The sequence below is a fragment of the Sceloporus occidentalis genome, unplaced genomic scaffold, assembly GCF_023333645.1.
Source record: "Sceloporus occidentalis isolate IW3139 unplaced genomic scaffold, rSceOcc1.0.p SCAF_92, whole genome shotgun sequence".
NCBI lineage: Eukaryota > Metazoa > Chordata > Lepidosauria > Squamata > Phrynosomatidae > Sceloporus > Sceloporus occidentalis.
The window spans coordinates 775,275-785,699 of NW_028317072.1; the positions used below are offsets into that span (position 1 = coordinate 775,275).

Sequence of the window (10,425 nt, forward strand, 5' to 3'; positions counted from 1 at the left end):
TGCTGCCACAAGACACCAAAATATCATGAGTCCATCCTGAGATGCCCCATATGTATTTGGGGATCACAAGGATTTCAACAGGATTTATTTCCCAGTCATTTAGGATTACAGCCTACCTGTATAAAAAATGTTTCAAAGTGGCACCGTCTGGACCACAACTTTCTTAAAGTCCCCTGCAAAAAGAAATGCTTTAAAGATTTTACTGGGCTATGTAAAGGTGTCTGCCACTATGACAGGTTGTTCATTCATATTTAGAAATTCCCTAAGGATAATGTTCAACTCAATTTATGACAAGCATTTACAATAGCAGAATAGGTAGGGACAATGCTATGGGTTATATAGTTTGTTTGTTTCTTTGTTTTTAAATAGGAAAAGGTTACAAAGTATTCACATTGTCAGGGTGAATAGCCAGGTCATGAAATCTCAAGACATAGTACACATGACAGTGCAATCCTATACAGAGCAACCCAGTAAATGGGACTTCTGGAAGTCCAAAATACCTGGAGGATCAAAGTCTGGGAATCGTTGCTGTAAAGGGTTGAAAAGAACTTGCTTGTTCAGGTAAGAAAAGAGCTTGGCTACTCTATTCTCATTTTCTTCTTCTCTTCATTCTCTTATCCCTTCATGATTTTGCTTTCTCATTTCTTCACCGTTTGGCACATTCTTATTCAAAATATCATGTAAAACTAGCAAAATATATTAAATGTGTTTTAAGTGTTTTAGCTGTTTTAGCTGTTTTCCTTCACATTTTAAATAATGTTGATGTTTAATTCCTTTTTAACATTTGTAAATTAATGTTTTAGTTGGACCTTTTTAAAGTTATTGTAAGCCACCATGAATCCCATTTTGGGAAAAAGGCAGGATATAAATGATAGATAGATAGATAGATAGATAGATAGATTGATAGATAGATAGATAGATAGATAGAATGTTCACCTATAGCTGCTTGTGGGATGGAGGCCTTTGTATAGTCCACTGGCATACACCACTCCTCAAGTGTATGTGTGTGTGTAGCCATCAGCCACTATGATCAACTATTCACATGAAAGAAAAGTCTTTAATGGTTAAAATATCTGCTTCTCTTATTTAATTTAGTCTGCTCTCAGGATGTAGGTAATGAACCAATATGAGATGATTTGGCAGGAATGCAGAGAATGCAAACAGGGGGGAAAGATGGAAACTAGAGAGATGTCTTTGCAGAGAAGGAGCCTCATTGTTGTAACAATGGGGGAGAGGCAAGAACATAAGAAGCTGCTTTTTATCAGTGTCTCTAGCCCAATGTGCTCTGACTTGGCCCAGAAGGATGAGGAGTTTCTCTTCAACTGCGACTCGGTCCTTCCTGACAAAGATGCTAGGGACTGAAAGTCAGAATCTATTTGCAAGGAAAATTATATATCTACACCAATGGTTCTCTATTCAGACAGTCCTCCAAAGAAGCCCAGCCAGAATGGCCAATGGCCAGGGACTCTGGGAGTATAAGCTTAATGACATTTGAAGAAAAACTACTGTCCTAAGCTGGTCTGTCCCAAGAAAGCATGCAAGATACCTGAACTACAACCGTCAGCCATTGGAATTTTTGAGCCATGTGCAGGCCACGTCATGTGGTTGCTGTGGCCTACATCCGGGGCAGAAAGCACAGCGTCTCGCCGCCCCTTTCTGCCAATCTGTCCAGCCCCTAAGTTACTAAGGTATACTATTTCGAAAGTTTTATAAAACCTCACCCTCCAGAGCAGGCATGTTTCAGATCTATCTGGCTGAACCTATGTTAAAAAAAGGTGAAGTCTTCCTGGATGTCATTTCAGGAGACAGTTTTCAGTCCTTTCCTACTGGGACATCCAAGGACGCCATGGCCCAATGGCTGATTGAACAAATAAAGATTGTTAGGGAACTTTGCCCTCATCATTTGAACTCTTCTTAAAGCCACAGTTAACAGGAACATGTCCAAGATCTGTCTCTTGGGCAACTGATGCAATTCTGCACTCAATACAAAACAGACCAACACTTCCAGCATTTCTGTGTGTAAAGAAGAGTCATGCTGAGCTGAGTCTTATCTCGCCAAGTACCATGTCTTCATCAGTAGCCAATTTCAGATCTATCATAATAAAAGGAAGCAACACTAAATGGGAACAATGGCCAAGATTCTAGATCAGCTACTTAGTATATTTAACGAGGCAGCATTTCCTGGTCTGATTTACCAGAGATTACTTGCTCCCAAATGACAGGAGGACAGACCCTCATTGGTCTCAGGGACTGTTGCCCAACAAATCAGAATTGGGTAAGTTGGGTAAATTTACCCAATTCTGATTTGCTGGGCAACAGTCCCTGAGACCGATGAGGGTCTGTCCTCCTGTCATTTGGGAGCAAGTAATCTCTGGTGCAAGGAGGAACTGTGACAGATATCTTGCATTTGACAGTCACACCATAGATCACTCATGGATGTGGCAGCTCTACTAACTGTAAGAAAGATAGACTTCATGCAATAGCATAAGAACAGCATGTTTATTTTTTTATAATGTGCAGTAAGTAGAAAATCTGCTGAGATATCAATATTTTTAAGAAGGATCTTCTCAGCATCACCTCTTTTCAGTACTCTTGTCCAAGGTATTATAAGTTCCAGAAGCAGGAAATTTTCTTCTATTTTGAGGAGACACATTTGCTAATCTGTTTAAAATACAGTGGACCCTTGTTATATGCTGGGGTTTAGTTCCAAGATCCCCCGTGGATAACAAAATCCATGTATGCTCAAGTCCCATTAAATATAATGACACAGCAAAATGGTGTCCCTTATTTTAAAAAATGGAAAATCAAGGTTTGATATTTGAAATTTATACTTTTTTGAACATTTTCAAAGCATGGATCCTTGAATCCATGTATAAAAAAATCTGTGCATAAAAAATCAATGTATAAGAAGGGCTGACTGTAATAAAACAGATCTAAAGCCATCCGCTTCCGGGCGCAATATAAGGTGTTGGTGATGACCTATAAAGCCCTAAATGGCTTGGGCCCAGGATACCTGAAGGACCGCCTCTCCCCATACATTCCGCCCCGCACCCTCAGAACATCTGGGCAGCAACTACTTAGGGTTCCCGGGGCGAGGTTTGTCTCCACTACCAGGAGGACATTTTCCATCGCCGCCCCGGCCCTTTGGAACACGCTGCCCATAGAGCTCCGCTCAGCTACCTCCCTGGCCCAATTTAGACGGGACCTAAAGACCTTCCTGTTTGGGATTGCATTCCCTGATTAAAGTCCCTTAGGCCTCCTTCCTCCGTACTGGCAACGGGACTGGCTAACCTGGGGCTTTTTGGGTTTGTTTTATGTAATTGTTGTATGATTTTAATGTTTATTGCCTACTGTACTGTTTTTAACTTGTTGTAAACCGCCCTGATCTGGGAATTTTATTATTTATTATTTATTCCAGTGCAATCCTAACTAAAAGAAGTTCTGGCTTTAATAGCTTAGAATTAAGCAGAACATTGTTTTTCTGGCTAACTCAAATATCCTCTGACAGATCTAAACCTCTTCAAGTCACCATTCCACCACAAAGTTAGGCCAGAGTGAAGGCTGGTCCTAAGCAATTTTTAGCATCTTAAAGGCTGGGAGAAATTTTGATTCAATACTGCTTCAGCTGACCTTGAATTGTCTCAGCTGGATTTTTGCCATCTTCACCATTTAGGATTGCACTCTTATTTTGCTTTCTAGTGTCACTATTGCCAAACTTTTCTAAAAGCAATTTAGATGGAAACACTACAATCTATCAGAAGATACACAATAATAATAATAATAATAATAATAATAATAATAATAATGTTAGCAGACAAATAACAAAAAAGCCATCCCCATAATCTTGTACTCCAACTTGTGCATAAAGCTCCAAAGTGATTGCCGTTCCCCTTCCATCCCAATGGATGACCCAGCTTCATATGTCATCCTTTTTTGCAGGTCTGTCCCACATACTAGCTGAAGGGAATGTCAGATGCCCTTACACATAGGTGAGCCCTGTACAGTAATTGTGTCGATGACACTTAGACTGAAAAAAATCATTACAATGAAACAAAATGATTTTGGAAAATAAATATAAAATGATTGTGATTAATGTCTCCCTCTAAAGTAGTCATGTATACTAATTAGCTACTTGGTTCTTTGTAAGATCTGGTGACATTAACTTTCATGAGTTAGCCTACTTTTATAAGCCAGGGCTATAAGGTCTTTTTGAAACTCTTCTTCTGAAGCATCTACCAGATGTAGAAGTGTGCATCTCCAAAGAGTAAGAATATAGCAGTAAGGTTATATATTCAGTAAGAATATAGCAGTTGATGTTGAAACATCTTCTGTAGGCCTGGCTCACTAAACATTAGTTTACCTTTCCATGATGAGATTGCAGCCATTTTCATATCCCTCCTTAAGTGTTTGTGTACCAGATCCTAGGAAGGTACCACCTATGGTAGATTACATTCATGAGCTCTTTTTTCTCCAGCCACTCATGCACTGTGAGCTGTTTGCCAGAAAGAGAAACCCAGAAGCAGTTCACTGTTGTTTTCATCAGACATATCAGGAAAATGACTTATTTAAATAAAAATTTAAAAACCTTTTTCTGAAACCATTAACCATTATGACTGAATGACCATTTGAATCCAAAAATATCATTTGCTGGAGCAATCATTTGGATTTATTTAGAAATATTACCCAATTCATTCTGTAGACAAGAGGTTTTTTTATTTGGATAGATGCTTCTGATGAAGTAGATTGTTGCCTACCATGCCACAAGCTACATGTTTGTCTTTAAGGTCATACTAGGCCATTATTTTAAAGTTCAGAACTCCAAACAGTTAAAAAAATAACTGGGAGGAAATAATTTGCTTTTCCATTTTTTTTTCTTCCATGTGGTAACATTTTGGCTTCTTCTTCTGCTTCTTAGAGTGAATCAGCATACACAGCTGGAGGAATCTGATGCAACTTATTATTTTGGATCTTGGCAGGTGCAGCTTACTCAAATACTTAGCATTCTCTGCTGAAGTCCAGGTGAGTGTATTGGAGCTCCCTGGGAGAGAACCCCTTCTTCCTCAAGAGACTACAGATCCCAGGAGATGATAGGATGGGGCCATGATAGTTAAAGGGGGATCAAACTACTGTAACTAGTATACAGTGGACCATCAAGAAAAAGGAGGGAGAAAGAGGGGAGAGAAAGGCACAACAAAAATCACATTTGCAACTACACTAGAGATAAAAGAACTCCAGATAACTCACACTTACAAAACAAACCTCCTTCCTTTTAAAAAGGAAAACATGGGATAAGAAAAGACAAGTCTCCGTTTTCAACATATTAAAAAAAAAAGGAATGTCATATTACTCAAAAACTGTGCATTCTTTGTTTCTGAGAAATAATTTGGATGATAACTCCTTGCAATCCAAAACCCAGCTTATCTTTGTTTCTTCTTGCTTATCCTAATGCCTTTCTTCAGTATCCCCACCCTTTAGTTACATTAAAGGAATTCATCTCCCCCTGACAGCTTATATCAATGCATTGCTGAGGGGCATTCCAGTATTTTGGTACCAGGTTGATTTTGCTGAGGTGAACAAACCAGCCCAATAATCAGGGACATAGCTAGGATTTTAGGAAGGGGGGGTCCAGACTAAGTGCCACCATTATAATGGGGCTTGGGTGCAGCGGCGGAGCAGCACACACCATTCATTTTTCTAATGGAAGGGGGGTCCAGACCCCAAGAACCCCCCCTTGGCTACGTCCCTGCAATAATTTTGCACCCTGATTGCTGTTATTTGCCTTTAGATGTACTAGTATAATATTTACATTGCATCAAGATGAATCCCTCTCCCTCCACATACTATATGTGCAGTTTTAGAAGTGAACAGATTTAGTTTGCTGTTACCCCATGAGAGCTACCCCTCTGTGTACTGTGTATATATATACACATCTTCATAATACACACAGATGCAGTACTGCAGTAGTTTTCTTTTTCCCATGAGGATTTATACCACATAGATGTTCTGGGCACATAATTTTATGGCAAGACGTGTGTTTGTACCACCACATTATCTCTCCCAGTGGCTATATCGATGGGAGTTAACAATGTGTATGGAGTAGACAATAGGCTATATAAAGAAAACAGATCAATGAGGAACCAATCAATGACACACAGTTTGATCATGCTGCTTGAAATCCATGAGTTTTCATTGGGAGCTCTATCATTCCTTCCTATAAGCCAATTTGATTGGGATGGGGAGCGAGATGAAGATATGACCCCCTCTCACTTTTTGCATAGAATAATTCAGTGGCTTTGCTCAATCATAAAAGGCTATTTTACTATGAAATGACCAGTCTACATTGCCTTTTGAATGTGAAAACATGATGTAGAGAACTGTAAAATATAATCTATTCCTCATTAAATGGTAATGAACAATAGTATGAATAGATTCTGCCATTTTGGAAAATTCAATCATGATAAATTTCCCAGGTTTTATATGCTGGTTCTTTGTGTATTTAAACACAGGCATGCACACACACATGCACACGGTCATCAAAAGCCAAACTCTTTTAATTCGTTTGCTTTCAGATGGAATAATAGGCACTCTTTCAAACACTTCTGAAAGACTATAAAACAGTGGGCTGGCAGTGTTGCCTTATCTCCTTGTGTGCGTCTGTATGTGTTACTTTTTTTGTTTCCATTTACCTTTTCTGGAGCCGGGAACTGCAAATGATTTACTTCCAAGGGGGTTATCAAAGGAACCGTCTGAAAGCCATCCTCGTTGGACGGCTGCTGCTTGGTCTTGTCATTCAAATTGCTTCCCAGTTTCACCATCCTTAGACCTCACTTTCCAGACCTAAAAATGTATGGAGACAGCCACTGTTAAAGGGCTGAAAAGAAAGCAGGGTGGGAGTGGAGAAGTCTGGAAATCAAGAAGGATCTGTCACATTGTGATGCTTCAATCAGAGTAGCAGTTCACACACCACTTGGATGTCTCTGCCAGATTACTGGCAGGTGATGCGAGGAGCAGACAGCATTTCACATCATGTAACACTTCTTTTCTGAACCCCATTGAAAAAGAACCTCAACCATGCTTCTTGAGCCACCCTCCAAGAGTGCTGTCTCCCTCCTTTTTAGATCCACACACAACAATCATTGTTATAAATAAAGATCCATGCCATCCGGGGGAACCCTGCCTTGCTGCTTTGTTGTGCAGTATGGCAGAAGGGATTGCTTTGGGCCAGGCTTGGTGGGTTTTTGTGTGTGAGAGATTCATGTTGTGCAGTCTATGTGTGTGTTTAAACCCCAAGTCCTGCATTAATCCCTTAGAGGCTGGCACTTAATTAGGGTCACAAACCCACCCCACCACCAGCAGCAACATTACAGAGAGGCTGTTATTAAAGAATAAATACTGCTCTGCTTTAGGGGGATATTTGTGTGTGTGAGAGGTTATGTGTGTGTGATAATTCATGTTGTGCACTCTGTCTCTGTGTGTTGTTGTTGTTTTAAAAAACCAGTAACTCCATTAACAAATTTAGAGGCTGCCGCTTAATCGGGGTCATTGTTTAACAAACCCACCCACCCTGGGCTTGTTCTTAAGCAACACAAAGAGTCTGTTACTAAAGAACAAATACCACTTTGCTTTAGGATAGTATTCTTGTGTGAGAAAGATTGTGTGTGAGAGAGATTCATGTTGGGCATTCTGTGTGTGTCTGTTTTAAACCCCAAGCCCAGTCCTTAGGGACTGGGGCTTAATAAGGCTCATTCTTTCACAAGAATAAACCCACCCAGGGTTTGCCTTTAATTATGATCACGATTCTCAGCACAGAGAATCTGTTAGTAAAGAATAAACCCTGCTCTGCTTTAAGATGCTATTTTTCTGTCTGTGATAGTTTCATGTTGTGCACCCTGTGTGTGTGTGTGTGTGTGTGTGTGTGTGAAACCTCAAGTCCTGTATTAACCCCTCTGAGGCTGGCACTTAATAAGGCTCATTCTTTAACAAACCCGCCCAGGGTTTGTCCTTGTTATTATGATTCTCAGTACAGAGAATCTGTTACTAAAGGACAAATACTTCTCTGCTTTAGGGTGGTTTTGTGTGTGAGAGAGAAATGATGTGCGTGTTAGCTTCATGTTGTGCACTCTCTGTCTGTGTGTGTGTTTTAAACCCCAAGTCCTGTGTTAACTCCTTAGAGGCTGGTGCACAAACCCACCCACCCTTAATTGTGATTCTCAACACAGAGAGCTTGTTACTAAGGACTCGACCCTGCTTTGCTTTAGGATGCTGTTTTCCAAAGGCCACCCTGAGGATGGGCATGCCAAGGGCCCCTTTCCCCTCCTCCTGATCAGCCTGGACCAGTTGCATGGGGCCGGAAGGGGCCACAAATAACCACAATTATTGCACAGCCAGAAAAAAGGAGGCTCCCAGCCCTCCCCAAACCTCCACCCCCAGTGCACTTACTTCAGGCTGGACCAGGGCAGAGAGGCTCCTCTGGGCTTTGCAAAGCAGCAGAGGCTGGGCTTCCTTTTCCTCGGTGGTGCTGAAGGGACAGCGCTTGCCTCTCCTTGCCGGCTCCTTCCAAAGGCGGCTGAGGCTGATGCTGCTGATGCTGCTCAAAGGCTGAGGGAGGGAGAAGCTCCAGTCTGCTGCAGCAGGCAAAGACTCCCAGGCTTCCAAGGGATATGGCGCCCCCTGCTGTCGCAGAGCGTCCCAGCAAGCAAGGAGGGGGAAAAAGGGGGGAGCCACGTCCTTTAGCCACAGCGCCACCTACAGGCAACTCCCTGAATGTCCAGCCAGGCTTCTCTTTTTCATCAGCACCAATAGCAATAGCATAGCATAATAGATGGAAGAGACCACAAGGGCCATCCATCCAACCCCCTGCCATGGAGGCACTCACAATCAAAGCATCCCTGACAGATGGCCATCCAGCCTCTGTTTAAAGACATCCAAAGGAGACTCCACCACACTCTGAGGGAATAGCAAGTACATTTTTATACCACTTATCAGTGCACTGAAGCACTCCCTAAGCGGTTTACGATGTATAAGCTAATTGCCCATGACAAGATGGGTACTCATTTTAGCGACCTACAGAAGGATGCCAGGCTGAGTGGACCTTGGAGAACTGCCTGGGATCAAGCTCACAACCTTGTGGCTTTCTCTCCAGCCATTTGTCTTCTAGCCACGTTGGGGCCGCAGGGTGTGTAGAGCTGGAAAAGGCCACAAATAACCGCAATTCTTTCCCAACCAGAAGCAATGAAGTTCTCCTAGCCCTGGTCAGTCTTGGTCTTTCCTTTTCCAGGACATGCCCTACATTTCAGCCTTCTTTCCAGGAGGGATTCCAAAATGTGTTCCAATTTTGAGCAAGACTAAGAAAAAGCATGGCTTTATATTTATATGAGTTAGGAGGAACTTCCTGACAGTAAGAGCTATTCGAAAGTAGTAGTGGAGTCTCCTTCTTTGAAGGTTTTTAAACAGAGGCTGGATGGCCATCTGATGCTTTGATTCTGTGTTTCAGAAGGGGATTGGACTGGATGGCCCTTGTGGTCTCTTCCAACTCTATAATTCTATTAGTGTTTTTAACTGTTATTTTGAAATGGCCTACATTCTTTCTTGAATGATCTCTATTTTGTGGTGCCTTGCCCTCTTTTGTCACTAGGAAATCTGGTCACCCTGTTCCAGTCCCATTCCCTAGCAAGAGAGGGGTGTGTGTGTTTGTGCCTTTAAATTGTCTGTCAATTTATGGTGACCCCATGAATTCCAGGTGGTTTTTCATAAGCAAGGAGTCCTCCAAGATGGTTTAGCCTGTTCCTGCTTCTATGTGGGGTTGACTCTGCCTTTTTGGAAATAGGGGGTATTTCCGAGTCTCTTGGGCACATGGGATAGGGGTTCTCATCGCTATGTCGAGCCCAGAGTGACTAGATGTCTACCTTTTCCAGGATCTGTCCTAGACTTCAGCCTTTTGTCTAGGAGGAATTCCAAAATGTCCTCCATTCTGATCATTACTAAGAAGCAGGAATTGTTGCTAGGGTGATGGTGGGATTTCTCCTTGACAGAAATGAAGTCACTGTTGTATTGGACAGCTATGCTGCCATCATCATGGTGATAATAAGACTTTTCAAGAATGCAGCTTCATTTTACAGGTCTGTGGAGGCATAGAGGGAACTGGGCTATGTAGCTGGTTAAGAGACCAGCAGAACCAAGAATCTTGATCAAAGCTATAGTAAGATATTATGCTGAAATTACAACGCCCACACTGCCTTAGACTCCATACCTAGAAAAAGCTGAGGAGACCTTGCATTGTTAGTTTTGCTTTGACATTAGTGCCTTTTGTGAACATGTCTTCTGGCCATGTTGGGACCACAGGGTAATTATATGTCCTCCTTTTCCAGGACATGTCCTATATTTCAGCCTTCTCTCCAGGAGGAATTCCAAAATGTCCTCCATTCT

General features: G+C 41.8%; 1 protein-coding gene across 1 annotated transcript in view; it reads right to left on the reverse strand.

Moving 5' to 3' along the window:
* The window catches only part of LOC149284463 (neuronal vesicle trafficking-associated protein 2-like), a 98,917-nt gene extending 90,298 nt beyond the window's left edge, over nucleotides 1-8,619 (reverse strand). The window contains exons 1-2 of the mRNA XM_089496689.1: nucleotides 8,440-8,619; nucleotides 6,687-6,837 (exon numbers count right to left, since the gene is read on the reverse strand). Of these exons, the coding sequence (XP_089352815.1) occupies nucleotides 6,687-6,815 (129 nt within the window). The 5' untranslated portion in view covers nucleotides 6,816-6,837; nucleotides 8,440-8,619. The remainder of the gene's footprint in view (nucleotides 1-6,686; nucleotides 6,838-8,439) is intronic.
* Between the last annotated feature and the right edge of the window lie 1,806 nt (nucleotides 8,620-10,425).